Source organism: Dendrobates tinctorius, unplaced genomic scaffold, assembly GCF_039654945.1.
Source record: "Dendrobates tinctorius isolate UK_male_01 unplaced genomic scaffold, ASM3965494v1 ptg000267l, whole genome shotgun sequence".
NCBI lineage: Eukaryota > Metazoa > Chordata > Amphibia > Anura > Dendrobatidae > Dendrobates > Dendrobates tinctorius.
In genome coordinates this window covers 239,212-257,952 of record NW_027361934.1, presented here as the reverse complement: position 1 = coordinate 257,952, position 18,741 = coordinate 239,212, and the positions used below count along the sequence as shown (strand labels likewise).

The window sequence follows — 18,741 nt, the reverse complement described above, 5'->3', positions numbered from 1 at the left end:
GAGAAAACAGATGCAAAATAGGAATTTAAAAGTTCAGCCTTCTCAACATCCTGTCTTACCATTTCATCATTTTCATCCTGTAAAAATCCTATAGCATCTTTGACTTTTCTTTTACTTTTGACATATCCCCAAAATCCTTTATTATTGCTTTTGACATCTCTTGCAAGCCTCAGTTCATTTTCAGCTTTAGATAATCTGATTTGTGCCCTGCAGGTTCTGCAGACAGCATTATATTCTTCTTTAGATATGCCTCCCTCTTTCCATTTTATAAACATTTTTTTCTTCCTTTTTAGCATGTGCTTAAGTTCTGTGTTCATCCATCCTGGTTTCCTTAAATGCTTCCTATTCTTCCCTCTTTTCGGAATTGTTAACAACTGTGCTTTGAGAATTTCATTTTTCAAGATTTCCCATCCTTCCTGGACATTTTTGTCTTTAAGGATATCCAGCCATTGGATCCCTCCAATTCTCTTTCTGAATCCCTTAAAATCTGCCTTTCTGAAATCTAACCTTGACGTCTGAGTCTTCACAGGTCTTCCACCTCTAGTAATCCAAAATTCTAAAATAGCATGGTCGCTACCTCCTAGGGTCCCAGCCACTTTTACCTCCTCAACCATTTCCTCCCTGTTTATAAGGATTAGATCCAAGGTAGCAGTTCCCCTTGTTTTCTCCCTTACCTTTTGGAAGATAAAGTTGTCAGCAAGAGAGGATAAGAATTTCCTTGACCTGTTAGTTTTGCCTGAGAGAGATTCCCAACAAATGTCTGGATAGTTGAAATCTCCCATGACAACTATGTCATATTTTTTGGAGAACTTGGCCATCTGATGCATAAAGAGTTCATCTATATATTTGGCTTGCACAGGCGGCCTGTAGTAAATGCCTACAATGGTGTCCTTTCCATTGTTCTGTCCTTGTATTCTTACCCAAACAGTTTCCACAGAACTCCCAGTCTCTGAAGCTTCAATCTCTGTGCAGATATACGCGTTTCGAACATACAATGCGACACCCCCTCCTCGTTTATCAAGTCTGTTTCTTGCAAATAAGTTGTATCCTTCTAGTCTTGTATTCCAATCATGTGTATTGTCCCACCAAGTTTCAGTGATTCCAATTACATCATATTTCTGTTCCTGTGTTAGTAGTTCCAATTCTCCTTGTTTGTTGCCCATGCTTTGTGCATTAGTATAGAAACATTTTAGTTTGTGGTTGGTTTCTCTTTCTCCAATATTTTTATTAATTAGATTCTTTCGTCTTTGTTCTTCCTTTCCACTTCTAATAGCAGAGTTCTCAATAGCATTTGTCAGGTGTATGGCTTTTTCTGGTCTTTTGCTTCCCTTCCCATGTTGTTCTAGTTTAAAGCTCTCCTTACAAGTGTAGCAAGGCGACTTCCAAATACATGCTTTCCAGTCTTCGTAAGGTGCACCCCATCTCTAGCAAGTAGTCCATCGTATAAGTAGTTCACTCCGTGATCCAGAAATCCAAATCGTTGCTGACGGCACCATCGACGTAGCCAGTTGTTCACCTGCAGAATCTTATTCCACCTCCTTGTTCCATGGCCATCCACTGGGAGGATGGAAGAGAAGACCACCTGCGCTCCCAGTTCTTTCACTTTCTTGCCTAAGTCTTCAAAGTCTCTGCAGATGATTTCCAGGTCGTTTCTTGCGGTGTCATTTGTCCCCACATGTAGTAGCAGGAATGGGTAGTCATCTGTAGGTCTGAAGAGTCCTGATATCCTGTCAGACACATCTTTAATTTTTGCACCTGGAAGACAGCACATTTCTCTTGTAGTTATATCCGGTCTGCAGATAGCGGCCTCTGTTCCTCTCAGCAGGGAATCCCCCATGACCACCACTCTCCGTTTCTTCTTCACAACATTTTTCTTTCTCCATCCAGGAGGACTCTGAAGGCGTACAAGGTTGCTGTTTGTTGGCAAAGTCTTATCCTGATGTATTTCTTCATCGTTTTCCTGCGTGAGAGCATGGTACTGGTTTCTGAGCAGTATGGGTGCTGACTGCCTCCTGATCCTCCTGCTTCTCTGGGTCACATGTCTCCATTCCTCTGTTTCTTCAGGTGCACTTCGAATTTCTTCTCTTTCTGTAACATGGAGAGATAATTCTGCTCTGTCCAAGAACTCTTCACCTTCCTTAATGATCTTCAACGTAGCTAACCTCTCTTCGAGATTTTGCAACTTTTCCTCCAACAGGGACACAAGCTTGCATTTGTGGCATGTGAAGTTTGGCTTTTCCACTGGTAAATCTGTGAACATGTAGCAAGAAATGCAGCTCACCAAATGGCTCCTGGCCTCTTCCATCTTGAGATTTCTTAAAAACGATGGCCTCTATTCGTCACGGCTGGGCTCTACAAGAGGGGGACTTGGTGTCGTACTACAAAGATTACTGCCCCCGCGGCTACTACGCGGTAGCTGTGATTGCTGAGCCAGAAGAACATGAGCCCCCGTAAAGAGGACTGTTGCGGACACTCCCTACATCCCGGGAGCTCCACGGCTGTGGGGCCCCTTGCTGCCGGCCACTAGGAAGTGGTTTGAACTTTTGAAATTTAGTTGCACCATTGTGCAAATCACAAGGACAGTTTGCGTCCGAGTTTAAAAAAAAAAAGAGTTTAATATAGAAGTTTGGGTTTTTCTTTTTGGGTATTAAGTCTGGCAAAGCGGGGATGTCAAGAAGAGAGAGTGTCCATGTCCAAGGAAGGGGGGAGGAGAACGTGATGTTTTATTGTTATATGTTGGTTTTAAAAGCAAAGAAAAATGAAAAAAATATAAAAAAGGGGGTACTTGTGATATTGTAAAGTTATGTTGGTGTATAATATGCACAAGTAAATGCAACAGGTGCGGGTAAGAGAAGGTCTGAGGGACCAAAGGGAAGTGTGAGATCCGACAGGGGTCTATGTGTAGAGAAGGTCTGGGAGACCGAGACGCTGACCATGACATGTAACTGAAAGAAAGGCAAAATAGGTGGAAGATGTGAGAAAGACAGCCGTCCTAGGTCAGGTTCCCGACACCACGGACACCCCTGAAGGAGGAAGGTGGACGCCGGCAATGATCTGGTAGGTGTGAGGCCTCGATCATGGCATACCGGACAAGGGAAGGTAACAGAAGGGGAGAGTAGGGGAAGTTACACGCCATAGAGAGAATATGGGTGTACCTAGCCCAATTTGAAAGACGTTGTCATGTGGCGTGCGCACTGGTGAGTAGCAGTAGGCTGCTCAGAGCATGGTGCTCCCAGTATGGTTCGGCCCCCGCAGGTAGTAGGTTTGGCTCAACAACTGGTCCGACAACAGAGGTGAAGTGTTATGGATGAGTCACCGAAGGAGGAAAAAACAAAAATAATAGCTAAGTCCAGAAAACCAGAGAAGTTGAAAGCTATCAGATTGCAGACCCCTGAACCTATCAAAAACAACTAGCAGTAGCCGTGGGGGGTTCCTACGGTGCCCTAGACCCCTCTATCACAGCCGGAGAACTAAATTAGCCTAAAGACAGAAAGGGGAAATCTAAACTACCCAGAGCAGACCCCAAAGCAATAGGCAGCCCCCAACATATAATGACTGTGAAGCAAGATGAAAAAACACTAACACAGATAGAAAGATAGTTTGAGCAAATGATGGGGCCCAAGCTAACTAAATAGGACAGGATAGAAAAGCTGCTGTCTGCAATCCGCAAAAACCCTATCCAAAAATGAACCAACAGACTGATAGGAAAAACAGGCCCTGAAGTTGCTAGGCTTCAAAAAGACTATATCAGCACTCAGGTATATTCTGAAGACAGAGCCAGAGATCAACAGATCAGAGACAAAAATGGAATTCAGCTCACCCCCGGCCGAGGATGGCTGAACTCCAATAAACAAGGCAAACAAAACCAGAACTAAAGTGTACAAAAGGCAGAGCAAAACTTAGTTTTGAGAAGCAGAAATCAGACTGGTCTCCAAGAATCCAGCAGGAAAATCACTGGCAAGGCAGCAGGGCGTCGGCTGCCTTATATCCAGTCATCAGTTCCTGTGACCCAGTCATCATCTACCTGCTCACATGTTTGGTAATCAGCCTCACTACCTTCCTTCGCCAGAAGAGGGAGTTCATCAGACCTCACTGGTGAAGGGAAAAATGAACTCACAACAGTGAAGCTTCAGAACGACGAAGGCAGGGATTACGATTGTCGAGGACGACAATAGACAAAGGGGGAGTGTAGGGAAGGTGACCGGACGGACGGACAGACATGTCAGAACAGAGAAAGGAAGGTTTGCATAGTTTAGATAGGTGTCAGTTACTACAGTGGGGAAACAGCTGAGAAAGTGTAGTGGACGTGCAGTACCTTGGGTTGACCATTAGAGGGCAGGGAGGAGTGTGAGCAAAGGACTTGACATCAGCTTAGGGCTTAGGAAACCGTTGGTCATGGGGGGCGGAGTTACAGGGAACCAGGAATGATATAAATTTGACAGGAGGGTTCCAGAAAGTTCCCGTCCCCAGGGGGAGCTCCAGTGACAGGAGGACTACGACAGTTTGTGCACTGTGAGGAAAACCATGCCAGGGGGACTGAGGAGAGAGAAAGTCAGGGGGGTGGTCCTGACAGGAAGAACCGCACTATAGACGAGACACCGGGTGTAGGACACCGTATTTGGCACGACGTCTGACCAGTGAAACTACTGTTGGTGTACAGGCCTACGGCAGCAACAGTGACGGAGCTGACAGGAGCATCGAAGAGTGAAAAAGGTACAGGACGTACATATACGTCTCAGGTGAAAAGTACGGTGTGTGAAGCGGCCCTGAACATGGAGGGCCGTGAGGAAGGTACTGTGTCGCATTGTGAGGACCGTCAGTCGGACGGCGAGAGCACGAATAAACTTGGACCTGTTGCACCCAGAACCTGCCTCCATCTTGTCTCTGTTTTGTCTCTGCGCGGTATACAGAGGGACCACCCCCCAGCTCGGCCCACCGACTCTACAATATATAACATTCTGTACTGCACCACCACATTCATAGTAAAGTTGTACCTACCTTAGAGGCAAGCTAGGCAGCTGCTATAGGGCTCGGTAGAGAATGGGCTTTGACATGTATCGAAGCGACATGCCTTACATCCTTTAGTCTCTTCGAAGGGACTTTCTCAAATTACTGATGACTGGGGGTCCAACTCTTGCTGACCACTGGGGGTCCAACTCTTGCTGACCACTGGGGGTCCAACTCTTGCTGACAACTGGGGGTCCAACTCTTGCTGACCACTGGGGGTCCAACTCTTGCTGACCATTGGGGGTCCAACTGTTTCTGATAACTGGGGGTCCAATTGTTACTTATCACTGGGGGTCCAACTGTTGCTGATCACTGGGGGTCCATCTGTTGCTGATCACTGGGGGTCCATCTGTTGCTGATCACTGGGGGTCCAACTGTTGCTGATCACTGGGGGTCCAACTGTTGCTGATCACTAGTAGTCCAACTGTTGCTGATCACTGGGGGTCCAACTGTTGCTGATCACTGGGGGTCCAACTGTTGCTGATCACTGGGGGTCCAACTGTTGCTGATCACTAGTAGTCCAACTGTTGCTGATCACTGGGGGTCCAACTGTTGCTGATCACTGGGGGTCCAACTGTTGCTGATCACTAGTAGTCCAACTGTTGCTGACCACTGGGGGTCCAACTGTTGCTGACCACTGGGGGTCCAACTGTTGCTGACCACTGGGAGTCCAATTGTTGCTGATCATTGGGGGCCAACTGTTGCTGATCACTAGTAGTCCAACTTTTGCTGATCACTAGTAGTCCAACTTTTACTGATCACTGGGGGTCCAACTGTTGCTGATCACTAGTAGTCCAACTGTTGCTGACCACTGGGGGTCCAACTGTTGCTGACCACTGGGGGTCCAACTGTTGCTGACCACTGGAGGTCCAATTGTTGCTGATCACTGGGGGTCCATCTGTTGCTGATCACTGGGGGTCCATCTGTTGCTGATCACTGGGGGTCCAACTGTTGCTGATCACTGGGGGTCCAACTGTTGCTGATCACTAGTAGTCCAACTGTTGCTGATCACTGGGGGTCCAACTGTTGCTGATCACTGGGGGTCCAACTGTTGCTGATCACTAGTAGTCCAACTGTTGCTGACCACTGGGGGTCCAACTGTTGCTGACCACTGGGGGTCCAACTGTTGCTGACCACTGGGAGTCCAATTGTTGCTGATCATTGGGGGCCAACTGTTGCTGATCACTAGTAGTCCAACTGTTGCTGATCACTAGTAGTCCAACTTTTACTGATCACTGGGGGTCCAACTGTTGCTGATCACTAGTAGTCCAACTGTTGCGGATCACTGGGGGTCCAACTGTTGCTGACCACTGGGGGTCCAACTGTTGCTGACCACTGGAGGTCCAATTGTTGCTGATCACTGGGGGTCCAACTGTTGCTGACCACTGGGAGTCCAATTGTTGCTGATCACTGGGGGCCAACTGTTGCTGATCACTAGTAGTCTAACTGTTGCTGATCACTAGTAGTCCAACTGTTACTGATCACTGGGGGTCCAACTGTTGCTGATCACTAGTAGTCCAACTGTTGCGTATCACTGGGGGTCCAACTGTTGCTGACCACTGGGGGTTCAACTGTTGCTGACCACTGGAGGTCCAACTGTTGCTGACCACTTGGGGTCCAACTGTTGCTGACCACTGGGAGTCCAATTGTTGCTGATCACTGGGGGCCAACTGTTGCTGATCACTAGTAGTCCAACTGTTGCTGATCACTAGTAGTCCAACTGTTACTGATCACTGGGGGTCCAACTGTTGCTGATCACTAATAGTCCAACTGTTGCGGATCACTGGGGGTCCAACTGTTGCTGACCACTGGGGGTCCAACTGTTGCTGACCACTGGAGGTCCAATTGTTGCTGATCACTGGGAGTCCAATTGTTGCTGATCACTGGGGGTTGCAACTGTTGCTGATCACTGGGGGTTGCAACTGTTGCTGATCACTGGGGGTCCTATTTTTGGGACCCCACTTCTCCCAAGAGTGGGACTCTGGAGTCCTCCTAATGAATGGAATTAAGGTCCTATTTTCTGGAACACCACCACTCCCAAAAGCCTCACCACCACAGTGGGATTATTTATGGGGGGTCCGACTCCTTTAAATCTGGGTTTTGAGTACAGATTTGGTAGTGAGTGGAGTATAATATATGTATTAAAAGGGTATCTTTATGAGTAATATATTGGTGTGTAGATCAGAATGGTATACCTACTCCCTTAAACTATTCTTAAAGGGGTAATGTCAGGTTGAGTTATCGTATTTATAGATTCTGAATGCGAGGGGGTGCTCGATCGGGATATCCCATCAGGTAGCTGTACCTGAGAGCAGCTACAATCAGTGTCTCTGTTTCTGGAGGACTCCACTAGTGTAATGCTTAATTTCACCTGCGGAGGCACTGCAGCAAAATAAAACACATGGTGCTGAATACAAGTGCATACAATAAAGCCTGTATAAACAGGAGTTTCCGTTTGGACGGGCCTGTAGGTATAGTCAGACGTGACGCTTTTCTGCAGTTCCGTGGATGTAGGCAGTAATTGTGTGGAGTTGTACGCAGCGTGTACAGTACATCGGTATGACACGGCGGTTGGCAGTGGCTCCTGGCGGCTTTACATAAAGCGCTGTACCCTTTGGCAGCGGAGCGTGATTCCCTGACAACGCTCTGCATCGCCTGGCGCTGACTGCAGTATCAGGCAGGATGCGCAGAGGGGAAATCTCCATACTGATTTTCTGCTTCACTGCCCTGTACAACTTTACTCCACCGTGGCCCAGAATTTACTAACATTCACCGTGATGTTCTAATCAGCATCACAACAGGAGCAGCAGGCGGTAACCGCCGGCGTGCTGGCCAGCTCATTTTCTCTCCGTCTCGGGCATTTTGGGCATTTCTCGCCTCTCAGCCCCCCCCCCCGGCGTAGGGGTAAATTAGGATCTGCATAGGATTCTAATTTAGAATAATTAAAGGGATACTGACGTTTTTACTGTGCGTTTGCAGCAGCAAGTGTTCAATTTCCCTGCAGCTCCCCCACAGGCAAAATAAAGTATTACGCTAGTGCCTACTCAAGTTGTATGCAATGCGCTGACATGCCATTCCTTCAAGGCACTACATAGGTATGACATACTTGAACACAGAAATTCACCTCTAGTAAAATATTTGGAGGACCCCCTTTTTATAGCACAAAAACCTTTTCACGCCCACTCATAGGTCCCCCTAAATGTGTTACTTGCAGGCCATTCCCCTATCATCGCAGCTTCCTGGTGCCATGCTCAGGAAAAAACAAATTCTGGGAGCGTTGATTTCTAAGAGGCTTCAGCAGAGCCCACAAGATTGGTAACCCTTCTGGGTGTTCAGGGGGTCCCACCTTCTTTTCTGGAGCCTCCCAGACGTTATAGGAGAGTTGGCGAGCATGAGCTATGGGAGATTCAGCAGTCACATTTGAAACCTGACCCCTGCTAGTAATGGTGATGGTCTGCATTTGTGTGTACATATCATGAGTGGCAGTAGAGAGCCCCTGCAGCCATCGATAACCGCGAGCATATAGCAGCAATGTTAAGCCGGTCTCACACGTCCAGATAATTCCAGTACCGGAAAAACCGGTACCGGAGCTATCCATGTCTGTGTGGACACATGGTACCTCTGTGCGGCAACCGTGTGCCGCACGTGAGCCGCATCAGGACCACACGGACGGCGCCAGGAAGAAGCTCTACAGTAAAAGCGCTGTTCCCGGGGACTGGTGCTGAACGCGGCTGTCATTCTTCTCTCCTTCTCTGCCGGCAACAGCGAGCAGGAGAGAATGAATGAATGAATGAATGAATGAAAACCCGACATTTGGTCCCCCTCAGTTTGTGAACCAACCAGACGAAACTTACAGCTGGGGGCAGAGCAGAATGACAGCCGCGGTCAGCACCAGCCACAGGGGAACAGCGCTTACAGTAGCGCTTCTTCCCCGGCGGCCGTCCGTGAACACGGAGGATAGTGTGAACTGTTCTCCATGTGCACGTGTTCAGCATTTTTGCGGACCGTGCGCTCCCACGAACACTGACTTGTCTCCGTGTTTTTCTCACAGACTGTGTGTCCGTGAAAACACGCTGACATGTGCAGAGACACATTCATTTTAATGTGTCTACGTGTGTCAGTGTCTCCGGTACGTGAGGAAACTGGCACTACACGTACCGGAGGCACTGACGTGTGAAACTGGCCTTAGGGTGTTTTTTTTTTTTTTTTAAAGAACTTTCATGCGTGTAAAAAAAAAAAAAAAAATATAAAAATGCACGTGTACATTAAAAACACAAAAAGCATACGTGTATAAAAAAGTTTATAAGAAGTGTGTATAAAAAAACACTAAAAAATAGGTGTGTATAAGAAAAACAAAAATGCATGTGTGTATTAAAAAAACACAAAAAGCATAGGTGTATAAAAAAAACAAAAAAAAAAAACAGGTGCATTAAAAATTAGGTGTTTATAAAAAAAAAAATGCAAAAAATAGGTATGTATAAAAAAAGCCCTCAAAAATAGGTGTGTATAAAAAAAAGCTAAAAACAAATAGGTGTGAATAAAAAAAAACAAAAAAATAGATAAATAGGTGTGTATTTAAAAAAGCCCACAGAGACACGTGTGTATAAAAAAGCACCAAAAAATAGGTGTGCATAGAAAACCCATGAAGATCCATGTGTATATTAAAAATCACAAAATGCATAGAATAAAAGGTGTCAATAAAAAAAACACAGAAAATAGACGTGTATGAAAAAAAAAAAGATGTGTATAAAATAGCATGATGGGTATGCAGCATTAACCCTCCCCCCATAAAAGTAGGTGTGTATAAAAAAAAAGCACTTTGTAAAAAAAAAAAAAAAAAACAGCAAAAATAGGTTTATATAAGAAAAACAAAACTGCATGTGCGTATTGAAAACACAAACAGCATAGGTGCATAAAAAAAGGGTGTATATAAAAAATAGGTGTTTCAGAAAAAAACCCACAAACATAGGTGTGTATAAGAAAAACATAGAAAGTAAGTGTATTAAAAAAAGAAAATAGGTGTGTATAAAAAAAGAAAAATAATATATACAGAAACACGTCTGTATTAAAAAAGCACTAATACGTGTGCATAAAAACCCACGAAGATAGAAAGCATCTAAAAATGGGTGTCTATAAAAAAAAAAAAATACAAAAAGTAGGAGTGTATGAAAAACCATAAAAAACAGGTGTGTATAAATAGCATGATAATAAGTGTGTATAAAATAGCATAAAAATGCATGTGTGCATAAAAGCACAAAAAGTGTGTAAAATAGAAACAACAAAAAAACTCATTTATAATCCCCCGAAAAAAATAAGACTGTAAAAAAAAGCATAAAAATGTTTATGTATATTAAAAACAGAAAAAGATGCGTGTAGAGAAAAGGCATAAAATAGGTTCAAATAAGAAGCCAAACGCAAAAATGTGTCAAAATCACGAGCCGCCAGTAATAGATGTTACCGGTCAGTAGCTGAGCAGGTCGCTCTTATGATCTGCGCCAAGAAAGAATTCTCCTGTAGCCCGTCCGTAACCCGTAAAATGGGGGAATCCAACAAGTCCCCGAAAGTAGATAGGAGGGAAAAGAGGCATCCAAGGGTTTGCTGTGGGGATGTGCACAGCCGGGGAGGCTGCGGGTTGGGGCACTGGATATAATGGTGTGCACCTTGTGTCTTGTAGATTCTCCGCTCTGCACCATGCCGCCCTCATAGGGAACACTGAGCTAATCTCTCTGCTCCTGGAAGCACAGGCTGCGGTGGACATCAAAGATAACAAAGGTGAGAGTCACCGGCGAGGACACCATGATTGTCATGTAGTGAGTGAATATGGTACTGGTCAATATTGGTTTTTCATGCAGGGATGCGACCGCTCCATTACGCAGCATGGCAGGGAAAAAAAGAACCTATGAAGCTGCTTCTCAAGTCCGGATCTGCGGTGAATATCCAGTCAGATGAAGGCCAGATCCCTCTGCACCAGGCGGCTCAGCATGGGCACTATGATGTGGTAAGTTTATTATAGTGCGGTATTACGTGCTGTTAGACATCAGTACCTACAGCTGCTTTTTCTTGACCTTTGACTGCCTGTAACATGGAAGTCAAATTCCACCCCAAAATTATGGGACATTTCAGCACCACCTCTCCTCCACTGTACCCTGCCCTACCTAAACAAGCCTCTTATGCAAGTATAAAACTGTGATTTTCTTCCAGGTCAGATAAAAAAATAACAATTTCTGACCATGCAGAGTCACTCTTTTATTGTGTGCAAGTAGGGCTGCCAACGGAGATTTTTGGCCTCTTTCCTGTCAAATTTCCAGAGCCCTGTTGGACCCTCCATCATTGTCAGTAAATAAAGTCTAAAATTATATTTCCAAAGCTCAATTTAGACATCTCTATGGGTTATATGTGTATATAGACCAGCAGTGAATAAACCAAACACATATAAAGACACACCAGCAGTGAATAAGCCGGACACATAAATATACACCAGCAGTGAATAAGCCGGACACGTAAATATACAACAGTAGTGAATAAGCGAACACATAAATATACACCAGGAGTGAATAAGCCAGACACGTAAATATACACCAGGAGTGAATAAGCCGGACACATGAATATACACCAGGAGCAAATAAGCCGGACACCTAAATATACACCAGGAGCGAATAAGCCAGACACATGAATATACACCAGCAGTGAATAAGCCGGACACATGAATATACACCAGGAGCAAATAAGCCTGACACATAAATATACACCAGGAGTGAATAAGCCAGACACGTAAATATACACCAGGAGTGAATAAGCCGGACACATGAATATACACCAGGAGCGAATAAGCCAGACACATCAATATACGCGAGCAGTGAATAAGCCAGACACATAAATATACACCAGCAGTGAATAAGCCGGACACATGAATATACACCAGGAGTGAATAAGCCGGACACATGAATATACACCAGGAGTGAATAAGCCGGACACATAAATATACACCAACAGTGAATAAGCCGGACACATGAATATACACCAGGAGTGAATAAGCCGGACACATAAATATACACCAGGAGCGAATAAGCCGGACACATAAATATACACCAGGAGCGAATAAGCCAGACACATCAATATACGCGAGCAGTGAATAAGCCAGACACATAAATATACACCAGGAGTGAATAAGCCTGACACATAAATATACACCAGGAGCGAATAAGCCGGACACATAAATATACACCAGGAGCGAATAAGCCGGACACATAAATATACACCAGGAGCGAATAAGCCGGACACATAAATATACACCAGGAGCGAATAAGCCGGACACATAAATATACGCCAGCAGTGAATAAGCCAGACACATCAATATACGCGAGCAGTGAATAAGCCAGACACATAAATATACACCAGGAGCGAATAAGCCGGACACATAAATATACACCAGGAGCGAATAAGCCGGACACATAAATATACACCAGGAGCGAATAAGCCGGACACATAAATATACGCCAGCAGTGAATAAGCCAGACACATCAATATACGCGAGCAGTGAATAAGCCAGACACATAAATATACACCAGGAGTGAATAAGCCTGACACTTAAATATACACCAGGAGCGAATAAGCCGGACACATAAATATACACCAGGAGCGAATAAGCCGGACACATAAATATACACCAGGAGCGAATAAGCCGGACACATAAATATACACCAGGAGCGAATAAGCCGGACACATAAATATACACCAGGAGCGAATAAGCCGGACACATAAATATACGCCAGCAGTGAATAAGCCAGACACATCAATATACGCGAGCAGTGAATAAGCCAGACACATAAATATACACCAGGAGCGAATAAGCCGGACACATAAATATACACCAGGAGCGAATAAGCCGGACACATAAATATACACCAGGAGCGAATAAGCCGGACACATAAATATACGCCAGCAGTGAATAAGCCAGACACATCAATATACGCGAGCAGTGAATAAGCCAGACACATAAATATACACCAGGAGCGAATAAGCCGGACACATGAATATACACCAGGAGCGAATAAGCCGGACACATAAATATACACCAGGAGCGAATAAGCCAGACACACAAATATACACCAGGAGTGAATAAGCCCGACACATAAATATACACCAGGAGTGAATAAGCCAGACACAGAAATATACACCAGCAGTGAATAAGCCGGACACATAAATATACACCAGCAGTGAATAAGCCGGACACATAAATATACACCAGGAGTGAATAAGCCGGACACATAAATATACACCAGGAGTGAATAAGCCGGACATATAAATATACACCAGGAGTGAATAAGCCGGACACACAAATATACACCAGCAGTGAATAAGCCGGACACATAAATATACACCAGGAGCGAATAAGCCGGACACATAAATATACACCAGGAGCGAATAAGCCGGACACATAAATATACACCAGGAGCGAATAAGCCGGACACATAAATATACACCAGGAGCGAATAAGCCGGACACATAAATATACACCAGGAGCGAATAAGCCGGACACATAAATATACGCCAGCAGTGAATAAGCCAGACACATCAATATACGCGAGCAGTGAATAAGCCAGACACATAAATATACACCAGGAGCGAATAAGCCGGACACATGAATATACACCAGGAGCGAATAAGCCGGACACATAAATATACACCAGGAGCGAATAAGCCAGACACACAAATATACACCAGGAGTGAATAAGCCCGACACATAAATATACACCAGGAGTGAATAAGCCAGACACAGAAATATACACCAGCAGTGAATAAGCCGGACACATAAATATACACCAGCAGTGAATAAGCCGGACACATAAATATACACCAGGAGTGAATAAGCCGGACACATAAATATACACCAGGAGTGAATAAGCCGGACATATAAATATACACCAGGAGTGAATAAGCCGGACACACAAATATACACCAGCAGTGAATAAGCCGGACACATAAATATACACCAGGAGCGAATAAGCCGGACACATAAATATACACCAGGAGCGAATAAGCCGGACACATAAATATACACCAGGAGCGAATAAGCCGGACACATAAATATACACCAGGAGCGAATAAGCCAGTCACACAAATATACACCAGGAGCGAATAAGCCGGACACACAAATATACACCAGCAGTGAATAAGCCCGACACACAAATATACACCAGCAGTGAATAAGCCGGACACATAAATATACACCAGCAGTGAATAAGCCGGACACATAAATATACACCAGGAGTGAATAAGCCGGACATATAAATATACACCAGGAGTGAATAAGCCGGACACACAAATATACACCAGCAGTGAATAAGCCGGACACATAAATATACACCAGCAGTGAATAAGCCGGACACATAAATATACACCAGGAGCGAATAAGCCGGACACATAAATATACACCAGGAGCGAATAAGCCAGACACACAAATATACACCAGGAGTGAATAAGCCCAACACACAAATATACACCAGCAGTGAATAAGCCGGACACATAAATATACACCAGCAGTGAATAAGCCGGACACATAAATATACACCAGGAGTGAATAAGCCGGACACATAAATATACACCAGGAGTGAATAAGCCGGACATATAAATATACACCAGGAGTGAATAAGCCGGACACACAAATATACACCAGCAGTGAATAAGCCGGACACATAAATATACACCAGGAGCGAATAAGCCGGACACATAAATATACACCAGGAGTGAATAAGCCGGACATATAAATATACACCAGGAGTGAATAAGCCGGACACACAAATATACACCAGCAGTGAATAAGCCGGACACATTAATATACACCAGGAGCGAATAAGCCAGACACACAAATATACACCAGGAGTGAATAAGCCAGACACACAAATATACACCAGCAGTGAATAAGCCGGACACATAAATATACACCAGCAGTGAATAAGCCGGACACATAAATATACACCAGGAGTGAATAAGCCGGACACATAAATATACACCAGGAGTGAATAAGCCGGACATATAAATATACACCAGGAGTGAATAAGCCGGACACACAAATATACACCAGCAGTGAATAAGCCGGACACATAAATATACACCAGCAGTGAATAAGCCGGACACATGAATATACACCAGGAGTGAATAACCTGTACACGCATAAATATGATGCCTCTTCATTTTGTAAAATATCTGGCCCATACTGCATTAGCCGCTGTATCGCCCTCATGGCTCTTCTGTGTCCATGTCATAGGCAACACAGGGAGAGTAAAAGTTAAAGAAGGTCTCCTGTATAACGGACCTCAACAAATGGCTCCTAATATCTCATCTCCCTACACTCCTGTGAGTTTCGTGTAAGGTGCACAGAGATATGGAGGTAACTGCAGTCACTTCTGAATTTTTAGGATTTGCATGGAGCAGTTTTCCTGTATTCTTCTGTTCCTTCAATTATCATTTCTGTTTCCAGATTGATCTCCCTGGGTATAAAGGAATCAGAATCCTATCTGTGTTGCACGACGCACATAAAAGGGAATATTTTATGTAACATAATATTACTGATGTGTATAAATCTGCAAATTCATAGACGAGAGGAATCCGTCTCTTTCCTACCAGAGTTCAGATGAGGTAGCCGGCTCTATTAGGACATTTTATATTGCCTTTTTTTCCTTTGTGAAACGTGCTATAAATACCGCTGTATTTATCTAGGTCGGGTGTTAAGCTGTGAACATCACAAAAGATAACAAGCCGTCTCTCTTTTATTCTTCCTGGAAATTCTTGGATTATAAAGACCCAAAGTAGGCAGGATATCGACATCAATAGAAAAAAGTGTAATACTTCATTTCTCCTGCAGGAGTGCTGTTGAAAAAAATAACACTTGCTGATTGTTTTTTTTTCAAAATTACAGGTGCTTGCTGGGGATCTCAGCGTGTGATGATGTGGACGATTTAGTCTCACTCCATTTTTTTTTTTTTTATATTTATATTTTTCCAGTCTGAGATGTTACTTCAGCACCAGTCGAACCCCTGTATCATGGATATCTCTGGTAAAACTCCTCTGGATTTGGCGTGTGAATTTGGAAGAGTCGGGGTAAGTTTATCACTTCAGTATTTAGTATTGTAGTACTATCTGTGGCCACAAGATGGTGCTCTCATACCTTGTGCAAGTTGTAGGCTCCTCTAGGGCAGGATGAAATAATTCTCCTGCCCTAGAAAATACTGGTGGACCTATCTAGGCTTCCAAAGATCCATCTCCCGACAGATCGTTCATCCAACATGTCGTCATGCCTCGAGATCAAGCAGAAGGTGCTAAATAAAATAAATAAACAGAATATTAGAATATTTTTGTATTGATTCCTTGCCCACCAATAACTTCTTATGAGCATTATCAGATCCGATGGGTCACCAGAAATCTGACAGATCACTGACATGCTCCTTGTCACCGTTCATTTTTCGGATGGGTGGGATGATGCCGTGAATGAGCCCAGTGCAGAGAATAAATGAGACGGCGAGGGCATCGTGAGATCTGACATCGGTGCCAGAGCTCTTTGTTCTGCCATTGAATTATTCATTATCTGACAGCGGGATCCGCCTCTATCATTTGCAGGTTGTTCAGCTGTTATTAAACAGTAACATGTGTGCGGCGCTGCTGGAACCGAAGCCTGGAGATAGTACGGACCCCAACGGGACCAGCCCCCTGCACCTGGCAGCCAAGAATGGTCACATTGATATTATAAGGTAAGGGGCGATAGTGTTTAATACAAATATATCATAACATGATACTGATACTCGGGGTACAGGATGATGACACTCGGGGTGCAGGATAATGACACTGACACTCGGGGTGCAGGATAATGACACTGACACTCGGGGTACAGGATAATGACACTGACACTAGGGGTACAGGATAGTGACACTGACAATTGGGGTACAGCATAATGACACTGACACTTGGGGTACAGCATAATGACACTGACACTCGGGGTACAGGATAATGACACTGACACTCGGGGTACAGGATAATGACACTGACACTAGGGGTACAGGATAATGACGCTGACACTCGGGGTACAGGATAATGACACTGACACTCGGGGTACAGGATAATGACACTGATATTCGGGGTACAGGATAATAACACTGACACTTGGGGTACAGGATAATTACACTTACACTCGGGGTACAGAATAATGACACTGACACTTGGGGTACAGGATAATGACACTGACACTTAGGGGTACAGGATAATGACACTGACACTCGGGGTACAGGATAATGACACTGACACTCGGGGTACAGGATAATGACACTGACACTCGGGGTACAGGATAATGACACTGACACTCGGGGTACAGGATAATTACACTGGTGCTTGGGTATGAGATAATGACACTGATACTTGGGTACCCTTGATTTGGTATTATATCTCTGTCTTGTACATGGCGGTACACATTAGTTACGGTCAGACGCGTCTTTCAATTTCTTGCTGCAGTTATAAAATATTTGGTAATAAAAGCTCAGGCCTGAGCTTCCTATTTTCCGTTGTCCTGGTCTGTCAGCAAACATGAGCGTTGGGAATAATGCTACATCTGATATTACTGCTGTAAGCAGCCAATAACCGTGATATATTGACAGCTGTTATAACCCGCACCGCTCTCTTCATCCTTATAACATAACTGAGGAAACAGCCAAGAAACTGCCACATTCAGAAAACATGGCGGTCGTATATACACTGGACAGAAGCTTTAGAGATCTTTTTGTAGCTGAGGGAAGGATATTACTGCTGCTCGAGCACAGTGCCATGTAGTGATAGCTCAAAGAGGATGCTGGAAGTTGTACATCAAGGACCATTCATGTGCCTTGCATCGAGGAATGTAGCTTGCATAGTTGGGGCAAAAAGCTTCATATTTACACTTGAGTTGAGGCACACACCTTGACAGTTACACATCAGAGATGAAGTGCAAAACTAGATGCTTATGTTTTAGAGTTGAAGTACAGAGCTTGATAGTTACACAACAAGCTTGATACATAAACTTCTAGGGTTACGCTTTAGAATTGAGGCACTTAGCTTGCTGATTACACTTCAGATTTGAGGTGCAAATCTTGGTGGTTACACTTTAGTGTTGAAGCACAGAGCATGCAAGATGCACCTCACAGAATTATGCAGCTGCACTTCAGAATTAAGGTACAGAGCTTGAGATGAGGTGCAGAACTATGCGGGTGTACTTTATAGTTGAAGCACAGTTTGAAAGTTACACTTTAGAGTTGAGGCAAGGAGGCTTGGCAGCTACACGTCACAGTTAAGGTACAGAGCTCGGAGGTTACATAACACAGTTGAGGCACAGAACTTGGTGGTTATACATCAGAGTTAAGGCACAGAACTTGGTAGTTACACATCAGATGTAAGGTACAGAACTTGGTTGTTATACATCAGATTTAAAGCACAGAACTTGATGGTTATACATCAGAGTTAAGGCACAGAACTTGGTGGCTACACATCAGATGTAAGGCACATAATTTGGTGGCTACACATCAGAGTTAAGGCACAGAACATGTTAGTTACAGATCAGATTTAAGGCACAGAACTTGGTGGTTACACATCAGATGCAAGACACAGAACTTGGTGGTTACACATCAGATATAAGGCACAGAACTTGGTAGTTACACATCAGATATAAGGCACAGAACCTGGTAGTTACACATCAGACATAGGGCACAGAACTTG

General features: G+C 44.3%; 1 protein-coding gene across 7 annotated transcripts in view; it reads left to right on the top strand.

Moving 5' to 3' along the window:
- CASKIN1 (CASK interacting protein 1) overlaps window positions 1-18,741 on the top strand; it is a 184,327-nt gene that overhangs the window by 126,111 nt on the left and 39,475 nt on the right. For all 7 annotated transcript variants that reach the window (XM_073559238.1, XM_073559236.1, XM_073559241.1 and 4 more), the window contains 4 exons: window positions 10,682-10,779; window positions 10,860-11,005; window positions 16,012-16,107; window positions 16,624-16,754. In XM_073559238.1, coding sequence (XP_073415339.1) covers window positions 10,682-10,779; window positions 10,860-11,005; window positions 16,012-16,107; window positions 16,624-16,754 — 471 coding nt within the window. The remainder of the gene's footprint in view (window positions 1-10,681; window positions 10,780-10,859; window positions 11,006-16,011; window positions 16,108-16,623; window positions 16,755-18,741) is intronic.